We start from the raw sequence: 24,968 nt of genomic DNA, 5'->3' as shown, positions 1-24,968 counted from the left end.
TAGGGCTCTGGCAGTGCTCCTCCTGTTCCCCCTTGTACAAAGGCGGAGGTAGTGGTCCTGCTGTTGGGTTGTTGCCCTCTTACAGCCCCCTCTACATTTCCTGGTGTATTGGCCTATCTGCTGGTACCGCCTCCAGCCTCTGGACACTACACTGACAGACACAGCAAACCTTCTTGCCACAGCTCGCATTGATGTGCCGTCCTGGATGAGCTGCACATGTAGCAATTTTTTTTTTTTTTTGGTTGACAGTTGATTGAGGTCTTATTTTTTGCGAGACGATCTGTGCTTTGTATTGCCATTGTTTTGAGGTACATATATGAGGACACTTTTTGATCACTTTTTATAGCTTTTTTTAATGCAAGATAGAGAAAAACCATTATTTCTTTGCTTTATTAATTTATTTTTTTCATATACTTCAGGTCTTTTTTTTTTTTTTTGTTTACCTTTTTTTTATGCTCTAATAGAAGACCTGAATCATTGATGCACTGATCGCTGGGTGAGTACTATAGACTGCAATACACGTGTATCACAGTCTATAGAAGAAGTCAGCCTATACAGACACATAGGCTGACTTCCTCGGGTCTGGGCAGGATTAACCAGGTACTAGGGCTAGGGCCACTAGCCAAACCCTGAGCTGTAGAAGATGCATATCGGCACCCCCCGAACTTGAGGGTAAAGGAGCAGGGTGTTAGCTGTCAGTTACAGCTAACACCCGCTTTCGTTGGTGCCTGCAGCATTCAGTGTCGCTAACAATTAAGATACTGCAGTCGCTATTGACCGCAGCATCTTAAGGGTTAAACAGCGGGGATCATTGTAATCACTGTCCCCATTGTTGCAATGGGAGCCTGGCTGTCAGATACAGTTAGGATCCCATGGTGATCGCACTGGCTCTGCTTCTGAGCCCGCTCAATCACCATCACGTACATGTATGTGGGGATGCGGTAACTACCCACATTCTACATGTAATTTCCTCCAAAGTCTACAAACTGATCCAATGGAATGCACATATAGAAATTGGAAAAAGCACAGGCCAGAAAAAACAAAATACACTCAATCATAAAAAAAATTATACATTTATTAATTATAACTATAAAACCACAACCTAAATAATACATCAGTGCAAGATGGAACCTGCCAAAAAGCAAACAAGACACTAGGAGTAGAACAGAAATGTCTGACGTCACCAACTACATTTGATTTCACACAAATAAAATGTTGATACAAATATGCCAGGATATCCAATATCAAGGACTACATATAAATACCAGGTGGAATATAATAGTATATAAAGCGATTGAGTGAATTTTGTTTTTTTCTGGCCTGTGCTTTTTCCAACTCCCTACATTCTCCCATGTACATAGGAATGCAAGAAGGGGTTAAAGTAAAATAGATAATTTACTCTTAAAAAAAAAAAAAATTGTGAATGTCAGTTCCTTCTAAGTACCTAGACAGGTTAATGACGTCAGGTTGAAAATCCACTTATAATCTGCTTCTCCCTTTTGTGAATTTTCTGATGTTTACCAAGACTTGATTTCTGAGCAAAACATTTCCCACATTCTGTGCATGAATACGGCTTCTCTCCTGTGTGAGTTCTTTGATGTCCAACAAGATCTGATTTCTGAGCAAAACATTTCCCACATTCTGGGCACGAATGCGGCTTCTCCCCTGTGTGAATTCTTAGATGCTTAATAAGATGTGATTTATCAGTAAAACATTTCCCACATTCTGGGCATGAAAATGGCTTCTCACCTGTGTGAGTTCTTTGATGCTTAATAAGGTCTGATTTAGAGATAAAACATTTCCCACATTCTGGGCATGAAAATGGCTTCTCACCTGTGTGAGTTCTTTTATGCTTACCAAGGTCTGATTTAGAGATAAAACATTTCCCACATTCTGGGCATGAAAATGGCTTCTCACCTGTGTGAGTTCTTTGATGATTAACAAGGTCTGATTTAGAGAGAAAACTTTTTCCACATTCTAGGCATGAATATGGCTTCTCTCCTGTGTGACTTCTCTGATGTTTAACAAGATTTGCATTTTGAGAAAAACATTTCCCACAATCTATGCATGAAAATGGCTTCTCCCCAGTGTGAATTCTTTGATGCTTAACAAGGTCTGATTTAGAGATAAAAAATTTCCCACATTCTGAGCATGAATATAGCTTCTCCCCTTTGTGAATTCTCTGATGTTGATCCAGATTTGATTTATAGGTAAAACATTTCTCACATTCTGGGCATGAATATGGCTTTACTCCTGTGTGAAATCTCTGATGACTAACAAGATGTGATTTAGAGAGAAAACGTTTCCCACATTCTGCACATGAATATGGCTTTTCCCCTGTGTGAATTCTCTGATGTATAATAAGATGTGACTTAGAGATAAAATGATTCCCACATTCTTCACATGAAAGTAGCTCTTTTGCTGTGTGAGTTCTTTGATGCTTAAGAAGGACGGTTTTAGAGATAAAACATTTCCCACATTCTGAGCAAGAATAAGGCTCCCCTCTTGTGTGAATTTTATGATGTCTAAGAAGATTTGATTTCTGAGTAAAACATTTCCCACAATCTGGGCATGAATATTGCTTCTTGCCTGTGTGAACTCTCCGATGTATAACGTCCTTTCTGCAGCTTTCATCCTGCTTAAGAGACTGTGATGAATTAGAAGAAAGATCTTTCTTCCGAAGGGCTGAGGGTATATCTGGGGTCATGACATGCTCTTCATATGAATCTTGTGTGATATCATGATCCTCTGCTTTATAATCTGTAGATATCAGATGTCCCTCTGAGCTCCTGGTACAGTCATCTGACAAGAAGAAAATTGATGTTACTATTATTGAATAACATAACCTTATAAGTATATTCCCCACTGAGCTGCCGCTGCCTGAGACGCTTCAGACCGTGTGAAGAAGTGAAGTCAGTGGCACAGGCAGCAAACGACGGCAGCGCAGCCTACTTCATTAGTATTCACTGTGCTGAGACGGAGGTCAGTGATAGTGAATAGTAATGAAGCGGGGCAGGAGACGCCATCACTGCTCTAGGTCACTGTAGAGGTGAACACAATCCATGGCTGCTTAAATATGGCCACTTATGTGGAATAATACTGTAGGACGCCATAAATCTTACTGTATTACACCCCATACACACAATAGAATCCAAATCACATCTGCTGGATTTCCCAGCCTGAACTCACCGCGGATCTGCTGTCCCATACAGTATGTAGTAGGGTCTGTGGAGTCACAAGGAAGCAGGGACTCCAAGCGTCATAGATCACTAAGATACGGGGAGTCCTGGTGTGTGGACAGAGTTCAGGCTGGGAAATGTGACTGATGTACAGACCAGATCTTCTAGTCCGGATTCCATAGTGTGATTGGGGTCTAAGGTGAGGGTTACACAGTGACATTTGTAGAAGCTGCTTCAGGAATTCAGAAGAAGATTTTTTCCGCTTTACCAAATCATCCCCCGAATCTCCATCAGATTCCTTACTGGCCAGGCCGGATTTTCCACCTCCCATTTATTTCCATAGAGCTCTGAGGTGGAATCTGCCTGAAGATCGAGCAGGAGGATTATTTTTCCGCTACCTGAAATAATCTGCTGTATAATTCTGGGAAATTCTGTCCCTTCACGAGGACTGACAGCCGGTGAGGAAGAAATTTGCCTCGTTCACATCGATGTCAAGTCCATATTCCTGCTGTCCGCTCTATTCTATACTACATTTATTACCCCCTATAGCGGTATCACATTTATATTCAGGTATTATTAGTATTTTACCTGAATCCGGGAACAACAAATAGTCTAAACAATGTCTGAATAGAATCAGTGACCCTTCTGTGCTTTATATAGTGGTGACTCCTCACCTGGGCGGGTCCCTGTAGGAATGTCCTCCTCACACTCCTCATCACCACTCACATAGGGCTCTTCCTTTAGTCTCATAGATATAGCATTCATGTCGCTCACATCTTTATCCTGATGGAAAATCTGGGAAACAAATAATATAAAAGTCACCGGACAAATGGGGAAGTCACAGAGAATGTTCTAGATCATTAATCTGCATGAAGATGAAAGATGTCCTGACAGTAGCTGCAGGTCTGTGAGAAGCCGGATAAACATATTAGATGGCGGCTCAATGACACCGCCCATGTATATAACCATATAATACTGCTGGATACAACAAGACTGACCACAAGGACTTCACAGCCCGTCTACACATCATAGGGAATATCTCCATCTACCTGATCATCATCCTGTGGAAGAAGAGGACTGGGACATCTCTCCGGTGTTGTCCTCTTACTGGATCTACCTGTAGGAAACACAGACCGGGACTGAATTCATTCTGTACATACAAATAATGGAAGTCCATGTGTATATAGTCATGTCTATTACCTGCTGATGTGAGGGGCTGCTGGTCCTCCATCATCACCTCCTTGTACAGATCCTTGTGTCCTTCTAAATACTCCCACTCCTCCATGGAGAAATAGACAGCGACATCCTGACACCTTATAGGAACCTGACAACACAATGATACAGTCATCACCCCGACCCCTCCAGTTACTGTATAATGTCCCAGCATTCCCAGCAGTGTCACCTCTCCAGTCAGCAGCTCCAGCATCTTGTAGGTGAGTTCTAGGATCTTCTGTCCATTGATCTCCTCCTGTATCAGGGGGTGAGGTGGAGGCCCCAGGATTAGGCTCAGGGTTCCTCCATATCCTTCATACACAGGAGCCTGACAGCGCCCACTAGAGGTCTTCTTCACTACTGTGTAATCCTGGTTATGGGGAGACACATTAATAAATCTCACTACATACATGTCCAGAGTCCATCACCTCTCCAGTCATATCATCTGTTATTACTATAGATAAGAATGATGTCATGATGACATCATCAGAATCTCTCACCTCTCCAGTAAGCTGGTAGATGATCTCTAGGGTGAGATTTAATAGACTTTCCGCCATCTTGTTCCTGTCTCTTTCCATCCTTGATGGATCAATCAGGAATATTCTCTTATATAGAAGATACTGAGAGGATTCTATATTGTAGGAACCTGAATGGAGAGAAGATGAGACAATGTAATCACTACACGGAATCCCATGGAATAAATAGAAGAGTTGAGTCCCATTATTATCACCACCTCCTACTTCTGACGTCGGCAGCGTGTAGCTCAGGAAGGGAGTGACTTGTTGTGGGCCGGCTTGGTGGGTATATAAGGAGGGGAAGAAACCCTCAAGAAGGTGAGGAAGAGTCCAAAGATACGGAGCTGACACTTGTACAGATGACACTGACTTTCCCTGCAGCTTCAGTCACAACAAGTGATGGTTCGTCCATCGATCTCTTGGAACAGCCACAACTGTCACAGATAGATCGCCCACATTTCTGTCTGGACTACAATCTACTGGCCATAGAGGTGAAGACACTCGGCCCCTGATATTACCAGCACACTGGAACTAACTGTACAGTCCTCCCTGACCCTGACAGAAGAGGAAGTATTACAGCCTAGTACGCAACGTGCAACAACAAGTGACTAATGCAGAGGAGAAAGTGGCCAACGGGAATCTGTAGGACATTATAGTGTGCGGGGGCCACTGAATGTATGAGAAGGGCTGAGAGCGAGCACTTACCTCCTCGGGTACAGCAGCCGTCTGCTCACAGGACCTGTGATGATGTCACATGTGTGGGAGGAGTCACAGAATCACATGACCAGATATGAGAGGTTGGTCGATATTGGGTGACGTGTATGTAGCAGAGCTGTGTGTGACGTGTATGTAGCAGAGCTGTGTGTGTGATGTGTATGTAGCAGAGCTGTGTGTGTGTGATGTGTATGTAGCAGAGCTGTGTGTGTGATGTGTATGTAGCAGAGCTGTGTGTGTGCTGTGTATGTAGCAGAGCTGTGTGTGTGATGTGTATGTAGCAGAGCTGTGTGTGTGATGTGTATGTAGCAGAGCTGTGTGTGTGCTGTGTATGTAGCAGAGCTGTGTGTGTGATGTGTATGTAGCAGAGCTGTGTGTGTGCTGTGTATGTAGCAGAGCTGTGTGTGTGATGTGTATGTAGCAGAGCTGTGTGTGTGTGTGTGATGTGTATGTACCTTAGATCTCTCTTCCTTGCTCCTTCCATATATAATAACCTGGATTACAGCCACAATCTTTCCATCTCTGGTAACTTTCTTCTCTTGCTATCACTGACATCCTCGGACATCTCCTTCTCTCTCCTGCGGCTTTTTCATGTATTACATATATCACATACTGTGTTATACACATACCCAAAAATAAGACAGTGTCTTATATTAAATTGTCGTCCTAAATATAGGACCTGTCTTATTTTCGGGGATGTCTTATTACAACCAGCAGTTATGCCGGCACTTCCTTAGTGGAGCGTCAGCATGACTGCCGGTTGTAGGTAGTCTTCTTCCTAGCAGTGCTGGTGCTGCTGTTCGTCCCGGCAGTGGTTGGCAGGGCTTAGCGATGCTTCGGGGGCGGGGATTAGCGGAGCTTTCGTGGGCGGGGCTTGGCGATCTCCACTTCACTGACACAGCAGCCGTGCTCCGTGTGCACAGGAAAGCCGGTTGCTGCCTCTTCTGTATGGCGGCTGCTGCCACTGGGATGAGCTGGGAGAGCTCATCCTATAGCAGCACAAACACCAAAGGCAGCAGCCGGCTTTGCTGTGCACAACAAAACCCTTCTCGGCTGAGAAACTAACTTAAACGTAAGGAAACTTTTCCCTGACTATACAGGAGACTGGCTACCAATCTCCCACCTTGGCAACAACAACGGGTGGCACAGTACCTGCTTTGGAGGTCCGGTCTGGACAGGTCAGCTCTGTCAGTGTGGTGCCACCCTGCTAGTCTTCACACTCAGACTGTTATTAGGGCCTGATTAGTCAGCTGACCTCCCTGGTATGAGTCTTTACCATACAATTTTTAGGTGCCTGGATGGAATGTACTTGTTTTCCCAGACCACACCCTTCACTCTCTCATAAGTTATACACACACTGTCCAGAAAAGGACAATGATTTAGCTTTAACCCTTACTGTTCCTATTTCTAGCTGCAGCCATCCCCTACCTAACCTAACTAGCTGGAATGGCAACGGGACCTGTGACTGTTATATAGAGGGGTCCCAACTGGGCAATCACAGCCTGGACAATCTCAGCATGTCTATGGGCTTAAAGCTGGTTGATTGGCTGCTCAGCAATAAATCAACCAGCTTTAGAGATGAGTCGTTCGGATACCCAAACACACAATGTTTGGCACATATTTGAATTGTCCTATTTGGGATCGCTCATCGCTATTCATAATCCCTAGTTTCAATCTCCCCAACCAGAGCAAAGCTCAAATCTGTTGCTCCTTTCTTTCTGCCTTAATAATATAATAATAATAAATTTTATTTATATAGCGCCAACATATTCCGCAGCGCTGTACAATTTGTAGGGTTCAAATACAGACAGATACATAACAAAGAAAGTCATTTCACACAATGGGACTGAGGGCCCTGCTCGCAAGAGCTTACAATCTATGAGGTAGAGGGGGTGACACAAGAGGTAGCAGGGGCGGCATTGCTTATACAGTATTCAGACAATTTTGTAATCGAGGTGAATGTCATTATACAAACTGCCTTAGCTAAGTTTGAGGGGATTTCGTCACTCCATAAGGAGAGAAGCACCATTTAGGTGTGTGGAGTCTTATTAAGCCATGAGCGTTCCACTATGCAAAGGAACATGGGAAGAACATGCAAATCTGACTTCCATGATGTAATTGGACAGCCAGTGCCTCAAGTTTGCACACCAATAGAGGGCGCTAACTGAGAATGTGAAAATCTATCTTCCATGATGTAATTAGGAAGACAGAGTCTCAGTCAAGCAAACCTATAGAGGGCGCTCCCTTTAACATCATGCCGACTGTATCTGGCAAAATCCCAGCATCATTGCAAACAAAGGCCTCTGAGGAAGGCCTCAGCAGGATGAGCAGTCAAGTATTGCCAGCAGACCCATTTTTCATTGGGATAAAACATCCAAACTGCTGAAGTCCATCCTGTCAAGGGACCAGGATGTAGATGGGGAAGCCTCCGCGTCCACCTCTCGAGGACGAAGGGCCTTCCATGTAGACGCTGCTCTGATTAAAATCATCAAGCAAGAATGGAAATTTCCGGAAAAGGCACATGTTGCTTCCAGGGTCTTTAAGAACATGTTCCCTATTGACTTGGTTCAACTCGACTGCTGGGGCCCCCTGCCAAAAGTGGACCTGGCAGTAGTAAAGTTGTCCCGATGCACTATCGTCCCCATGGAAGACGGATCTAACCTACAAGACCTGTTGGATAGGAGGGTTGACTCCACCTTAAAGAATGCCTACTCCACAGCATAAGCTCAGTCGGCATCTCAACGGCCGAAATTTCGGATTTCCTTCGCACCCGCTTGGCGCAGTTGGAGCATGACATCGACGCTGGCGTGGGTAGGGATGATATTCTGGTCTCCATGAATTCCATCCATCTGGTGGCCGACTTCCTGGGTGAGGCGTCTAGGCAAGAGCTCAAGCTGTCTTCAAAAACCATGGCCCAAACAACAGCCGCAAGGAGACCATTGTGGCTCAGACCATGGACAGCCGACCTTCCATCAAAATATGCGCTCTGTGGGCTTCCCTTTCAGCCCGGGCGAGTTTTTGGTTGCGGATTAGACGACCTGATGGAAGGCCTCGCAGAAGACAAAGGAAGATCTTTGCCTCAGGCCTCTAGAGGTAGAAGACCGCCCCCAGCTAGGGGTCGTGGAGCCTCTTCCTATCCTAGAGCTCAGCCACAAAGACGAGACAGATTACGCTCTAGAGGTGCGGGTCGGGGCTGCACTAGGGAGGAGCCAAAGAAAAATTCATCCTTTTGAGGGTACGCCGCTCTCTGTTGCCGAACGACCAGTGGGGGACCGTCTTACCCACTTTGTCACGGCGTGGAAACATCTCATAGAAGATCCTTGGATTTTGCGGGTGATAACTCATGGCTATGCCTTAGAGTTAAATCAATATCCTCGCGACCGGCGGATGGAATCCATAGACTCCGTAACGGCCTTCCTTCAACAGGATGAGATAATGATAACCCTGGATCTAAAGGATGCTTATCTTCACGTCCCCATCTATTATCCACACAGAAGATATCTAAGGATCACCATCCAGATGTCTGGCCACAGAGAACACTTTCAGTTCACCGCCCTTCCCTTTGGCATTTCTTCAGCTCCCTACATCTTCACCAAGGTGGTAGCCCCCATCGCCGCTGCCGCACTGAGACTAAGAGGCCTATTTGTGGTTCCTTATTTGGACGACTGGCTCATAAAAGCACAGTCTATTTCAGTTCTTCAACATCATCTTCGGATTACCATAGCTTTCCTTCAAGCGTTAGGATGGCTGATCAACTGGGAGAAATCTGAAATAGTGCCAGCTTCCCAGAGGAAGTTCCTCGGTTTCATTCTAGATTCCCAGAATATGAAGATCTCTCTCACCAGCCCAAGGAGATTGAAGATAGAGGCTGCCGCCAGTTTCCTCCTCAAAACTCGGCACGTTACCATCAGGACCGCCATGAGGGTTCTTGGCCTGATGTCATCCTCGGCCAGGGTGGTCTCTTGGGCTTTATGGCATTTGCGTCCCCTCCAGATGGAAGTGTTGAGTGCCTGGAACAGGTCTCCACTGGGATTGCTAAAGAAGATCTGCCTTTCTCCCAGTACCCGTCTTTCCCTCAGACGGTGGATACACCTGAAAGACAGAAGGTCCCCGATTCCACCAGAATGGATCCTGCTGACTACGGATGCATCCCAGGGCGGATGGGGAGCCCATTTGTACGAAAAGACCATACAGGGACGTTGGAAACGATCAGAAGAAGGAACCTCCAATCTGAAGGAGCTTCAAGCGGTGTACCTTGCCTTGTGTCACTTTGGCCCTCTCCTCTGGGGAGGGCGGTCAAAGTCCAGTCGGACAATATGACCACGGTGATATACATCAACAAGCAAGGGGGCACCAGGTCTCCACCCCTCTTGAGAACCACAAACTTAATCTTCACTTGGGCAGAGAAAAATCTGTCCCATCTATCCGCTGTTCGGATTTCCTTCGCTCCCGCTTGGCGCAGTTGGAGCATGACATCGACGCTGGCGTGGGTAGGGATGATATTCTGGTCTCCATGAATTCCATCCATCTGGTGGCCGACTTCCTGGGTGAGGCGTCTAGGCAAGAGCTCAAACTGTCTTCAAAAACCATGGCCCAAACAACAGCCGCAAGGAGACCATTGTGGCTCAGACCATGGACAGCCGACCTTCCATCAAAATATGCGCTCTGTGGGCTTCCCTTTCAGCCCGGGCGAGTTTTTGGTTGCGGATTAGACGACCTGATGGAAAGCCTCGCAGAAGACAAAGGAAGATCTTTGCCTCAGGCCTCTAGAGGTAGAAGACCGCCCCCAGCTAGGGGTCGTGGAGCCTCTTCCTATCCTAGAGCTCAGCCACAAAGACGAGACAGATTACGCTCTAGAGGTGCGGGTCGGGGCTGCACTAGGGAGGAGCCAAAGAAAAATTCATCCTTTTGAGGGTGCGCCGCTCTCTGTTGCCGAACGACCAGTGGGGGACCGTCTTACCCACTTTGTCACGGCGTGGAAACATCTCATAGAAGATCCTTGGATTTTGCGGGTGATAACTCATGGCTATGCCTTAGAGTTAAATCAATATCTAAGAGGCCTATTTGTGGTTCCTTATTTGGACGACTGGCTCATAAAAGCACAGTCTATTTCAGTTCTTCAACATCATCTTCGGATTACCATAGCTTTCCTTCAAGCCAGGAGGTTGATTAGTCCCTATTAAGGTATAGTGGACTCTCAAGAGCCATCCTGAAGACGCTTACATGTGCCCGGGCGGAATCAACTAACAAAAATTACCACAGGATCGGTAATATATTTAATTCCTGGTGCCGGGAACGTGAGGTGGACTCCTTGGATCCCCCCAGTTGAGGCGATCCTGGACTTCCTTCAGGATGGGCTAGACAAAGGGCTCTCTGTTGCCACCCTGAAGGTACATGTAGCCGCTTTGTCCGCCTATCTGGGGAGGCATCTATCTCAATACTCTCTTATAAGCACCTTTTTAAAGAGTGCTGGGAGGTTGAGACCAGCAGTCACTGCTCCCGTCCACAAATGGGACCTCAGTACGGTCCTGACAGCACTATGTGAAGACCCTTTCGAGCCTCTAGAAGATGCAGAGCTGAAGTTCCTCACCTTTAAAACAGCTTTCCTCCTGGCCATAACATCGGCCAAGAGGTTAGGTGAGTTGTAGACATTCTCCTCTGAAGAAACGTACACCATCTTCTTCTTCGAGGATAGAGTCCAGCTCAGGTACCTCCCTGGATTTAGGGCTAAGGTACCTTCTATTTCCAACATGGAGCAGTTGGTTACGTTACCGGTATTCCACCCATCTCCGTCTTCAGTGGATGAAATCAGATTCCATACCTTGGATTTATCCAGATGTCTGAGGATCTATATAGAGCGCACTCACCCCTTCAGGAAAGTGGAAAACCTTCTCGTCAACTTCGTAGGAAGACAGAGGGGCCATATCCAGGTGGGTGAAGGAGGCTATTAAAACTGCCCTTGCAGCTCAGGGTCTGCCTCCACCTGTCTTCCTGAGAGCACATTCTACGAGGTCAGTGGCGACCTCATGGGCCAAGAAGCGGGCTTTGCCTCTAGAGCAAATCTGCGCCGCTGCTGCATGGTCCTCAGACTCCACTTTCACCAAACACTACAGATTATGTAGCCGTTCTGCAGAAGCCTCCGCCTTCGGGTGTGCGGTACTAAGCTCGGTTGAGCGACAAAACCCTCCCTAGGGGATTACTTGATATCTACCCGTATTGTGCCGCTGGTGGGACGACAAGGAACAGATGATTATGTAGATAATCTGTTTTCCCTTAGTCCCAACAGTGGCACAAGGCTTCCCGACCTATTTTTGCAATGACTATTGTGAAAAAGAAAAAAAAAACAAAAAAAACTTTTTCAACAAATATGTATATTTGTATATAAAATTGTCTGTATATTATACTCTTGTACTAACACACGGGGAGGGGGGGGAGGGTCTCGGTGCCCTCTTATAGGGGCCAGCCATGTGTAATTTATTTGGCTAATTAAAAATTCCGCCTGTCCTAGCAGCACACAGGGGCAGAAAATACCCCGTATTGTGCCACTGTTGGGACTAAGGGAAAACAGATTATCTCCGTAATCATCCATTTGCTCGCATGGGACTCTCGGACTAACATAGATCTTTCCGTGTGGTCTGACCAAGCTTTCTTTACCTTTCCTTGCTGATCCCCGATCAGTCTAGAGGTGAGTGGTGACTGGACTCTTAAACCCAATCTTGCGATTTCACAAGACATTACAGATTTTTTCATCATCACGAAAGTGACAAGACCCCTCTCCAGATACCAGGTGAAGCACTAAAGAGTGTCTGCAGGGCTTTTCAATCAACAAGGTGCCGACTCACTCAAATTCAAAAACCTGAAACCTCCCATAAACGTAACAAGGAATCACAAATGCTGGTGGACCTACTGGAAGACAGATGCAAAGTGAAAGACTGTTTAGACACCAAATAAGAAGCACACGAATGCACTAAAAGGTTTTAATATGAGTTCACTAACAAGTGCGGCAGCTCGCACAGGTGGTCTTGGTAGTGTTGAGGGATGCAGTTGAGGATTCTTGTGTGTAGACATAGGGTCCCAACCCGTAGCAATCATATAAGAATGAACGTCACATTTGAGATGTGCCAGTAATAATTTCTTTTATTATTCACATTCGTAATAGCAGTAGAGCTAAACAGTTTTCAGTCTTGGAGAAGACCTTCTTCAGACTCTTAGCACCAAGTGCTTGTTGCACGACAGCTGTGTTGCCATATTATAATGGCTCAAATGAATATCAGCATCAACATCGCTAGTTCTCAGTCAGGGTCCCCAAAAAAACACTTTGAAGAGGGCTTGGCCAGTAAGGACGCCGTGCGCTTGAAGGAAAGAGCAGCACGCCAGCACGCAGCTCTACTGCTATAAGTGTGAATAATAAAAGAAATTATCAAGTGTGACGTTCATGCACAGGTGATCTGTCACACCGGAGATCAGGTCACGTTTGTAGGTGAATGGCGTCACAACGGGGAAATAACAGAGGCCAACAAGTAGGTGCAGAGATCAACAACATTCCCAAAAAGGGGTGGGCTGCCTTGTTTATTTATACCCTTTGTGACAGGGTGTAACCACCACGAAATACAATTGGTTAACATTCATACATACATTTCAAATGGTTTGAGATGAGCTATACAAATTTGTGTTCTTCACAACTTATCTAGTAACTATGGCTACTTAGCAATTATTAATATGCAAATGGAATATCTTATCTGAACATAAGGCGACTAGCTAGTGTAGTTTCTCGAGTCAGCTAGTTCAAAGAACAGTCAGATGCCATTTTATGCATCAGAGAAATTAGAAACATATAAATATAGTCTTGGATCCAGGGTCTTGTAGAGCATTGAAGAGGAGAAACTGGGGCTCCTTCATTAGTTCCTACTATCAAAAACAACATTGAGGAATCCCTGTCCAAACCTGACGCAATAGCTCAAACTTTCCGAGACTACTACCGAAATCTTTACAATCTTAGAGACCCCCACTAAGATTTACTACTGCAGTAGATGCAAAACAGGATAGATGATTATGTGTGAATTCTCTGATGTTTAACAAGTACTGTTTTAGACATAAAACGTTGCCCACATTCGGGGCATGAATAAGGCTTCTCTCCTGTGTGAATTCTTTGATGGTGAACAAGATTTGATTTACAGGTAAAACGTTTCCCACATTCTGGGCATGGATATGGCTTCTCCCCTGTATGAGTTCTTTGATGTTCAACAAGACGGAATCTCTGATCAAAACGTTTCCCACATTCTGCGCAGAAAAATGGCTTCTCCCCTGTGTGAGTTCTCTTATGTTTGCCAAAACTTGATTTGTGAGTAAAAAATTTCCCACATTTTGGGCATGAAAACAGGTTCTCTCCTGTGTGAATTTTTTGATGTTCAACAAGAAATGATTTGCGAGTAAAACGTTTCCCACATTCTAGGCATGAAAATAGGTTCTCTCCTGTGTGAATTTTTTGATGTTCATCAAGATATGATTTGCGAGTAAAACGTTTCCCACATTCTAGGCATGAAAATAGTTTCTCCCCTGTGTGAAATCTTTGATGTTCAACAAAATATGATTTGCGAGTAAAACATTTCCCACATTCTGGGCATAAATATGGCTTCTCCCCTGTGTGAGTTCTTTGATGTTCAACAAGACTGTATTTGTGTGCAAAACATTTCTCACATTCTGGACACGAATAAGGCTTTTTCCCTGTGTGAATTCTTTGATGTTCAACAAGATGTGATTTGTAAGCAAAACATTTCCCACATTCTGAGCACGAATAAGGCTTCTCCCCTGTGTGAATTCTTTGATGTGCAACAAGACTGCATTTGTGAGCAAAACATTTCCCACAGTCTGGGCACGAATAAGGCTTCTCCCCTGTGTGAATTTTTTGATGTTGAACAAAATGTGATTTGTAAGCAAAACCTTTTGCACATTCTGGGCATGAATAAGGCTTCTCTCCTGTGTGAGTTCTTTGATGTTCAACAAGACTGCATTTGTGAGCATAACATTTCCCACAGTCTGGGCATGAATAAGGCTTTTCCCCTGTGTGAGTTCTTTGATGTTGTATAAAATGTGATTTGTAAGCAAAACATTTCCCACATTCTGGGCATGAATAAGGCTTATCTCCTGTGTGAGTTCTCTGATGTATAATACCCTTTCTGAGGCTTTCAGACAGTGATGAATTAGAATAAATATCTTTCTCCTGAAGGTCTGAGGGTATATCTGGGGTAATGACATGCTCTTCATATAGATCTTGTGTGATACCATGATCCTCTGCTTCATAATCTGTAGATATCAGATGTCCCTCTGAGCTCCTGGTACAGTCATCTGATGGGAAGAAAACTGATGTTACTATTATTGTATAACATAACCTTATAAGTATATTCCCCACTGAGCTGCCGCTGCCTGAGACGCTTCAGACCGTGTGAAGAAGTGAAGTCAGTGGCACAGGCAGCAAACGACGGCAGCGCGGCCTACTTCATTAGTATTCACTGTGCTGAGACGGAGGTCAGTGATAGTGAATAGTAATGAAGCGGGGCAGGAGACGCCACCACTGCTCCAGGTCACTGTAGAGGTGAACACAATCCATGGCCGCTTAAATATGGCCACTTATGTGGAATAATACTGTAGGATGCCATAAATCTTACTGTATTACACCCCATACACACAATAGAATCCAAACCACATCTGCTGGATTTCCCAGCCTGAACTCACCGCGGATCTGCTGTCCCATACAGTATGTAGTAGGGTCTGTGGAGTCACAAGGAAGCAGGGACTCCTAGCGTCATAGATCACTAAGATACGGGGAGTCCTGGTGTGTGGACAGAGTTCAGGCTGGGAAATGTGACTGATGTACAGACCAGATTTTCTAGTCCGGATTCCATAGTGTGATTGGGGTCTAAGGTGAGGTTTACACAGTGACATTTGCAGAAGCTGCTTCAGGAATTCAGAAGAAGAATTTTTCTGCTTTACCAAATCAGCCCCCGAATCTCCATCAGATTCCTTACTGGCCAGGCCGGATTTTCCACCTCCCATTTATTTCCATAGAGCTCTGAGGTGGAATCTGCCTGAAGATCGAGCAGGAGGATTATTTTTCCGCTCCCTGAAATAATCTGCTATATAATTCTGGTAAATTCTTTCCCTTCACGAGGACTGACAGCCGGTGAGGAAGAAATTTGCCTCGTTCACATCGATGTCAAGTCCATATTCCTGCTGTCCGTTCTATTCTATACTACATTTATTACCCCCTATAGCGGTATCACATTTATATTCAGGTATTATTAGTATTTTACCTGAATCGGGGAACAACAAATAGTCTAAACAATGTCTGAATAGAATCAGTGACCCTTCTGTGCTTTATATAGTGGTGACTCCTCACCTGGGCGGGTCCCTGTAGGAATGTCCTCCTCACACTCCTCATCACCACTCACATAGGCCTCTTCCTTTATTCTCATAGATATAGCATTCATGTCGCTCACATCTTTATCCTGATGGAAAATCTGGGAAACAAATAATATAAAAGTCACCGGACAAATGGGGAAGTCACAGAGAATGTTCTAGATCATTAATCCGCATGAAGATGAAAGATGTCCTGACAGTAGCTGCAGGTCTGTGAGAAGCTGGTGTCAAAGTTGTGTCAATGCCCGAGCAACTGTATACTGAATTCTGCTTGCACCTCTTTCGGAATGGGGTAGGAAAACTTTCCCTGGCACTACGACGGCTGACTAGGCCCTGCCAGAGGGTGTTGGTCAGCTGTACCCAAGCTAAGCTTGGTCCTGACAACTTCTGGCTCTCTAAACATGGAGACCTAAGAGACAGGTGGGGTGAGAGCTCAAAGAGGCTAGGGACTGGGATACTAGAGGCAGTCACCACTAAGAAAAGAATAGGTGCAGCTGCAAACAGTAACAACTAGGAAGGGAGGTGCTGGAGAACTAACAGGTGCAGCACAACCATAAAAACACGACCACACAACAGGAGATTAAAGAGAGGAACAGTGAAATAGTGAGGAAAAGGTATCACAGGACAGAGGTAAAATAAAACCTGAAGCACTTTCAGAATCAGCGCGTACAAAGCAGATCCCATTCATTTCAATGGGAGCCGGCATACGCACGTATCACATTGAAACCAATAGGGAAAAAAGCAGCCCATTCATTTCAATGGGGAGCGCTCATATGCCGGCTCCCACTGAAATGAATGGGATCTGCTTTGTACGCGCTGATTCTGAACGCGCTTTACGTTCAGAATCAGCTCAGCGTATACTTAGTGTGAATGCACTCTAACACCAATCCATGTCAGGCAACCAAAAAATGCAGGACAGGGGTTGAGAAGAAATGTTGAGGGTTAAACAGACTCTCACACAAGGCAGCACTCACACCCCTTCCAGATTAGCTTCCTGAGACCAAACAACTTTCACAAAACACTCCTCCTACTGAGCCAAGAATCCTTGTTGGTAACAATGAAAACCATCGAGAACTGAAGCCAGCAGTGAATCTTTTACAAACCCCGAAACTACTTGATTGGTTGATGACAATTTCTAACACCTGAATGAATAATGCAAATGAACACACCTAGGACCTTCAAACTCCAGCAGACAATCAAGAAGCACATGCAACAGAAAGACAGAGACCAAAAACAACCAGGCAAATATTCACAAGGTAAAGAATCAATCAGGAAAACCACAAAACCCGAAAGCTGGATAAACATATTAGATGGCGGCTCAATGACACCGCCCATGTATATAACCATATAATACTGCTGGATACAACAAGACTGACCACAAGGACTTCACAGCCCGTCTACACATCATAGGGAATATCTCCATCTACCTGATCATCATCCTGTGGAAGAAGAGGACTGGGACATCTCTCCGGTGTTGTCCTCTTACTGGATCTACCTGTAGGAAACACAGACAGGGACTGAATTCATTCTGTACATACAAATAATGGAAGTCCATGTGTATATAGTCATGTCTATTACCTGCTGATGTGAGGGGCTGGTGGTCCTCCATCATCACCTCCTTGTACAGATCCTTGTGTCCTTCTAAATACTCCCACTCCTCCATGGAGAAATAGACAGCGACATCCTGACACCTTATAGGAACCTGACAACACAATGATACAGTCATCACCCCGACCCCTCCAGTTACTGTATAATGTCCCAGCATTCCCAGCAGTGTCACCTCTCCAGTCAACAGCTCCAGCATCTTGATGAGTTCTAGGATCTTCTGCCCATTGATCTTCTCCTGTATCAGGGGGTGAGGTGGAGGCCCCGGGATCGGGCTCAGGGTTCCTCCATATCCTTCGTACACAAGAGCCTGACAGCGCCCACTAGAGGTCTTCTTCACTACTGTGTAATCCTGGTTATGGGGAGACACATTAATAAATCTCACTACATACATGTCCAGAGTCCATCACCTCTCCAGTCATATCATCTGTTATTACTATAGATAAGAATGATGTCATGATGACATCATCAGAATCTCTCACCTCTCCAGTAAGCTGGTAGATGATCTCTAGGGTGAGATTTAATAGACTTTCCGCCATCTTGTTCCTGTCTCTTTCCATCCTTGATGGATCAATCAGGAATATTCTCTTATATAGAAGATACTGAGAGGATTCTATATTGTAGGAACCTGAATGGAGAGAAGATGAGACAATGTAATCACTACACGGAATCCCATGGAATAAATAGAAGAGTTCAGTCCCATTATTCCCCGATAGTAAGACACCCCCGATAGTAAGACGTAGCGGGGGTTTTAGGGAGGTCGGCTAATGTAAGACATACCCCGAAAGTAAGACATAGTGGGACTTTCGGGGTAAAAAGAATGTTTGACACTGTCTTACTTTCGGGGGGGTGTTACTACTGTATCGGGGAAACACGGGGCTCCGCTGTGCTGTGAGAGCCGGGGGGAACTCCCCCTCCCTCCCTGATAATGCTCGTCTATGGACGAGTACTGCGAGCAGAGGGAGGGGGCGTTCCCCCGGCTCACACAGCACAGCGCTGTGAAGAAAGACTTTGCCAGCGGCCGCTTAACCCCCCCACGTGCCAGCCGCTTCTATTCATTTCAATGGCACACTTCCATTGAAATGAATGGAAGCGCTCGGTACGCGAGGAGTTAAAGTGATTCTTCCATTAAAAGAAGTTCTTTCCTCTGACCACGTCGGAATAGCCTTAAAAAAGGCTATTCGTCTCCTACCTGTTGCCATAGACAGCGCCGCCTTCTTCCTCAGCTGCATCCGCCCCGTCCGTGTCCCCGTCGGGCCTCATGGATGACGCATGCGCAGTCGGCTCTAACAGGCTCTCGCAGTCAGAGCCGACTGCGCATGCGTCATCCATGAGGCCCAAAGAAGAGACAGACGGGGCGGACGCAGCTGAGGAAGAAGGCGGCGCTGGCTATGGAAACAGGTAGGAGACGAATAGCCTTTTTTAAGGCTATTCCGACGTGGTCAGAGGAAAGAACTTCTTTTAATGGTAGAATCCCTTTAAGCGGCGGCCGCCAGCAAAGTCTGCCTGCCGCTTCCATACATTGCAATGGGAGCGCACTATTCAAATAGTATTCGCGCATCTCTAACTTCGCTTAACTCCTCGCGTGCCGCCTCTTCAATGCATATGATTGATGAGGATGGGGGGGGGTAAGGGTGGTTGGTTTTTCCAATATAAGACATACCCCGAAAGTAAGACATAGTGGGACTTTTGGGGGTAAAAAGAATGTAAGACACTGTCTTACTTTCGGGGAAACACGGTACTTCTGATGTCGGCAGCGTGTAGCTCAGGAAGGAAGTGACTTGTTGTGGGCCGGCTTGGTGGGTATATAAGGTGTGTGAAAGGCTGAACAGAATCTCATTGGGAGTTTTTGACCAGCCTCAAGCGTGCTGGCTGAGGGGTGTTCGGTGCTGCCCGGGGTGTTGCAACACAAATTGGATCTGGAAGAACCAAAACCTGATGCCGAACAGCCCAGGAGGCTCCAGCAGCTCTAGTAGAATGAGCCGAGCTACCCACTAAGGAGGGGTCAATAAACAAAAAGAAAAAAAATGCCAAACTATTGTGTGTAACAGAGTAACCAATAACTAAGAAAACTACACAAAGGATATAATAAAACTAACAAATTTTATTGATATCAGATGTAAGCCGATGGCTGGTCAGGTAATGGAGGGGGTGTACATCTGGTCCAGACTACTAAGGTAGGTGAGATGAGAAAACTCCAAAAGGAATGTTTGTTCTCAGTAGACAAATTTCGTCTGCTGAGCATTTTGGTAAATGCTCCTTATTGGGCTGGATTTTTAGGAATGACAGGTAAGATTGGTAGTGGGACCTGTCATTCCACCTCCCTCCAGTCCACACTTTGGGGATGTTCCAGCAGCGACTCAGCTGCAGAGAGTATGCTCATCAAGGAGGCTTAAGAAGTAAGCTCCAGCAGCAATACTTTGGCAGAGCTTGGCTGGAGAGCCAACAAAGAGGTCATATTTTTGGAGCTGTGTCCTGAATGATTCTACTGGCTTTTGATTTCTGTTATTCTAGGTGAGGTCACCTATTCTATGTTTAGTTAGAGCCTAGCTGGGCAGGGATTTATTTTTGTATTGTTTCCTTTTGTTGCTGCACTAGCTGTTTGAGTGAAAATAAAACTCTACCTTTGTTTTGGACTAAAGAATCTGGACTTGTGTGTCTACGGCACCCCACCTAGAAACCTCAGACCCTGACACAGATTAAAAATAATGACATAAATCACATAACAGGGTATACATATAAACGGGGAAGGGGGGGGGGGGGACATAATAGTCAAATACCATAGAATACCTGACCACAGATGGTTAAGGAAATATAACTGGGAGAGTAGTAGAAATATAGAATAAATTTAATAAATTACACAGTGAAAGTGAGCCATACCAAAAGTATGTTCAGGTGTATATACCTAGAAGGAGGCATCCGCAGTACTACTGCTGACAAGCAGACAAATGTAGCATCCCTCAATGTAACACAAACAGACCCTAGTGGAATTGACCCAAATAAATACCCCCCTCAGGAATATACCATACCATCTGTGGAGAAAACGCCCGATGCGTGTTTCGTCCAAGCAGGTGGACTTTGTCAAGGGACAATCGGACTGTGCAGTGTTTGGGTATATATAGTCATTCGCCAATAAGAAATAAACAACAGGTGTGGACAACACAAAATCCCTCCATAGATCATAGACGCCGCCATAGAGTCAACAAAGATGGCCGCGGAGGCTGTTTTTACGAATGTGCGGGAATATAGTAAGCACCGCGAGAGTACATCTAGTAATAGTGCTGGTCTTTGATCCCATTGTGCTGGCCCGCCCATCACAAGAGGTCAAACACGATATCATACCTCCCAACCGTCCCGATTTCCGCGGGATTTTCACGATTTCAGTGTCCTGTACCGTGGTCCCGGTCGGTGGGAGGTATGTCCCGATTTAAACTCAGATCTGCATCCGGAGGACGCAGATCTGAGTTGAATACATACGTGACTAAAGCAAGGAGCTGTCACAGCTCAGCTCCTTGCTTTGCAGTGGATGTGTAAGCGCGATGTGATGATGTCACATCGGGCCTACAACTCTGTTAGTGAGACTACGGAGAGAGCGGCGGGGGAGCGTTGGAAGGTGAGTATCAGTGTTTTTTGTGTTAAACATTGAGGTGGAACATAATGAAAGGAGACCCATGAAACTGGGGGCAAATGAATGGGGGGGAGAACGGCATGAAACTGTGGGCAGAGATGGGGTGACATGAATCTGGGGGCAGAGATGGGTGGACGTGAATCTGGGGGCAGAGATGGGGGGACATGAATCTGGGGGCAGTGATGGGGGGACATGAATCTGGGGGCAGAGATGGAGGGGACATGAAACTGTGGGCAGAGATGGGGGATATGAATCTGGAGCAGATATGGGGGACAAGAAACTGGAGGGGGGACATGAAACTGGGGACAGAGATGAGGGAACATGAATCTGGGGAAGAAATGGGGGACATGATTCTGGGGGTAGAGATGGGGGGACATGAAACTGTGGGCAGAGATGGGGGACATGAATCTGGGGGAAGAGATGGGGGACATGAATCTGGGGGCAGAGATGGGGGGGACATTAAACTGTGGGCAGAGATGGGGGGACATGAATCTGGGGCAGAGATGGAGGGGACATGAATTTAGGGGCAGAGATGGGGGACATGAATCTGGGGGCAGAGATGGGGGACATGAAACTGTGGGCAGAGATGGGGGACATGAATCTGGGGGAAGAGATGGGGGGACATTAAACTGTGGGCAGAGATGGGGGGGACATGAATCTGGGGCAGAGATGGGGGGACATGAAACTGTGGGCAGAGATGGGGGACAAGAATCTGGGGGAAGAGATGGGGGACATGAATCTGGGGGCAGAGATGGGGGGACATGAAACTGTGGGCAGAGATGGGGGACATGAATCTGGGGGAAGAGATGGGGGACATGAATCTGGGGGAAGAGATGGAGGGGACATGAATCTGGGGGCAGAGATGGGGGACAAGAATCTGGGGGAAGAGATGGGGGACATGAATCTGGGGGCAGAGATGGGGGGACATGAAACTGTGGGCAGAGATGGGGGACATGAATCTGGGGGCAGAGATGGGGGACATGAATCTGGGGGAAGAGATGGGGGGACATTAAACTGTGGGCAGAGATGGGGGGACATGAATCTGGAGCAGAGATGGGGGGACATGAATTTAGGGGCAGAGATGGGGGACATGAAACTGGGGGACATATAATTTACGGGTGACTGTAGGAGGATTATACTGTGTGGGGGCACATGAAAAATGAATGAGAATAGGCGGAGTCAACATAAAAGTGGGTGGAGCTAAATTTATGCACGCCATATACTTTGTCCCTCTTTCAGTTCTTCAAAAGTTGGGAGGTATGCTATATGCCTATAGGAGACGACCCCAAAATGGACGCTGCAAATATACAAAATACTGTACCAACTAATGTACAACACTACCCGGTGACAAAAATATAAACTTTAAAGTGTATAATGCTACTGACATAGAAAGATACATAGACTGTCCATTCCATAGAATAAGAATACAGTAAATCAATTTAATAGTTAATGCCAATGGAGGAAGGAGGGGGAGGGGGTCAATGTATAAAATCCTGCTGAATAGAAATACCGAATTAAGGGACCTAGTGGGTGAAAAATATTGTTGGATATAAATAAAAAATGCACTATTATTAAAGTGACCAAAAATGCATATGTGTATTGAACATAATAATATATCCATAACAGTATAGAAAAATGCAAAAAACAATCATCCTACTAATATTATAAATGTTAAAGTTTGTGTGCTTGTATGTGCGTGGGTTTGGATGTTTGTTCCTCAATCACGGCCAATCCACCAAACGGATTTCAATTAAATTTGACACATAGCTAGAATGTTACCCGGAATCGAACAAATGCACCTTACTATCCCAGCATATTACCAGGTTTGGCAACCGCGATCACCAAAATTACGTCCGGTGTTGGCTGAAGGACCTGAGATGACGTCATTTCAGGGCCTTCAGCCGTTACACGATTGGCTCGCACAATGGAGGGGGTGGAGCTATAGACGCAGCAGCCGGGCGCACAGCAAGATGAAGAACATGGCATTGAATGCGGGCAGCCGAGTGCCGAACATGCCGCCGGTGTTTTGGGCTGCGCACGCCGTGGAGCAGTGAGTACGCAGTGTGCACGGTGGTGGTGGGGGGCCGGGGCGCAATAGTGGTGGTGGGAGTCGCGGGATGCGGGGGTGTTTGGGCCGCGGGCTCCGGGGGTAGGGAGGCCGGAGGCGCGATGCTGGGAGTGGCACAGGCGGGGGCCGCAAAGGAAAGAGGAATGGGAGGACATCGGGTCCTGCGCTTCAGGTGAGTTGCGCAGGGAGGGAGGGCTGTGGACAAAGTTGCCGGAAATGCTAGTTGATCATAAACGTGAAACAAATACAGTCTCCTGACGCTGGGTTCACACCAGCACCTGAACTCCATTTTCAGGTTTCCGTCTTCTGCATGCAGAAGACGGAAACCTGTCATGCCGAGTCCGGCCGTGAGCACCGGTGAGCGTTTTATGCTCTCTGCGGCGAAACCAGTTTTTTTAAACCGGACACAGAGTACTGCATGTCCGACTCTGTGTTCGGTTTAAAAAAAAACGGTTTCGCCACGGAGAACATAAAATGCTCACCGGCACACACGGCCAGAGACTTTTCAAGCCCATTCAAATGAATGGGCTTGAAACATGCCGGCAGGTTTCCGTCTCCTGCCCCTGTTTTGTGCAGGAAATGGAAACCTGCAAAACGGAGACTCGGGGCGGAGATGTGAACGAGCCCTAAGACAAAAGTGAATGCATCATAATAGAGTCCTAGTAGTACAAAATACATAATCAATCATGAAAAATCACATAAAATGTGCAAACAACGTGACTGTGGTGCGCATTGCAGACATGTGAAAGTGAAAAAAATGATAAGAATGATTTTTTAAATCTCAAGAAAAAAATCCCTCAAAAAATATCTCCTTTTGGAGAAGCTCTTCAGAAAATCTCTTCATGAGACTCCCTCGAAATTTCCTTCTCAAATGGAACAAGTTAGTTCAATCAGCTTGTATCACAGCAATTATTAATCCATGATTCAAATCACTCAAGAAAAACACACGCAGCAAAATATGATGGGAGGAAAAACACCTGTAGATGAGAACAAAGACAATAATACGAAAAACACAAACATACACAAGAACAAAATAAACACTACTCAAAATATATATATATTATTTTAAAGAATTTTTAAAAACAATATTTCTAAAAAGCAATAAATATAATAATAATTACAAATCCAAGGAGGCATAAGTATATGAATAATAATTAGAGATGAGCGAACAGTGTTCTATCGAACACATGTTCGATCGGATATCAGGGTGTTCGCCATGTTCGAATCGAATCGAACACCGCGTGGTAAAGTGCGCCAAAATTCGATTCCCCTCCCACCTTCCCTGGCGCCTTTTTTGCACCAATAACAGCGCAGGGTAGGTGGGACAGGAACTACGACACCGGGGGCATTGAAAAAAATTGGAAAAAGTCATTGGCTGCCGAAATCAGGTGACCTCCATTTTAGACGAATAGTGGATTTCAAATCCGGGTCACATGAGAATGTGAACTGTGTGAGTAAGAGACAGGGATAGCTAGGGATAACCTTTATTTAGGGGGGAATGTTATTAAAAATAACTTTTTGGGGCTCTATCGGGTGTGTAATTGTGATTTTTGTGAGATAAACTTTTTCCCATAGGGATGCATTGGCCAGCGCTGATTGGCCAGAGTACGGAACTCGACCAATCAGCGCTG

General features: G+C 45.7%; 1 protein-coding gene across 1 annotated transcript in view; it reads right to left on the bottom strand.

Annotated features, from left to right (window-relative positions):
* Positions 1-1,439: 1,439 nt before the first annotated feature.
* The window catches only part of LOC142194701 (uncharacterized), a 57,506-nt gene continuing 33,977 nt past the window's right edge, over positions 1,440-24,968 (bottom strand). The window contains exons 8-11 of the mRNA XM_075264036.1: positions 13,674-14,960; positions 11,211-11,468; positions 9,813-10,163; positions 1,440-2,773 (exon numbers count right to left, since the gene is read on the bottom strand). Coding sequence (XP_075120137.1) covers positions 1,463-2,773; positions 9,813-10,163; positions 11,211-11,468; positions 13,674-14,960 — 3,207 coding nt within the window. The 3' untranslated portion in view covers positions 1,440-1,462. The remainder of the gene's footprint in view (positions 2,774-9,812; positions 10,164-11,210; positions 11,469-13,673; positions 14,961-24,968) is intronic.

This window comes from Leptodactylus fuscus, chromosome 1 (genome assembly GCF_031893055.1).
Source record: "Leptodactylus fuscus isolate aLepFus1 chromosome 1, aLepFus1.hap2, whole genome shotgun sequence".
Classification (NCBI taxonomy): domain Eukaryota; kingdom Metazoa; phylum Chordata; class Amphibia; order Anura; family Leptodactylidae; genus Leptodactylus; species Leptodactylus fuscus.
Note: the sequence above shows the minus strand (reverse complement) of the source record. Positions and strands in the feature narration are given on the sequence as shown.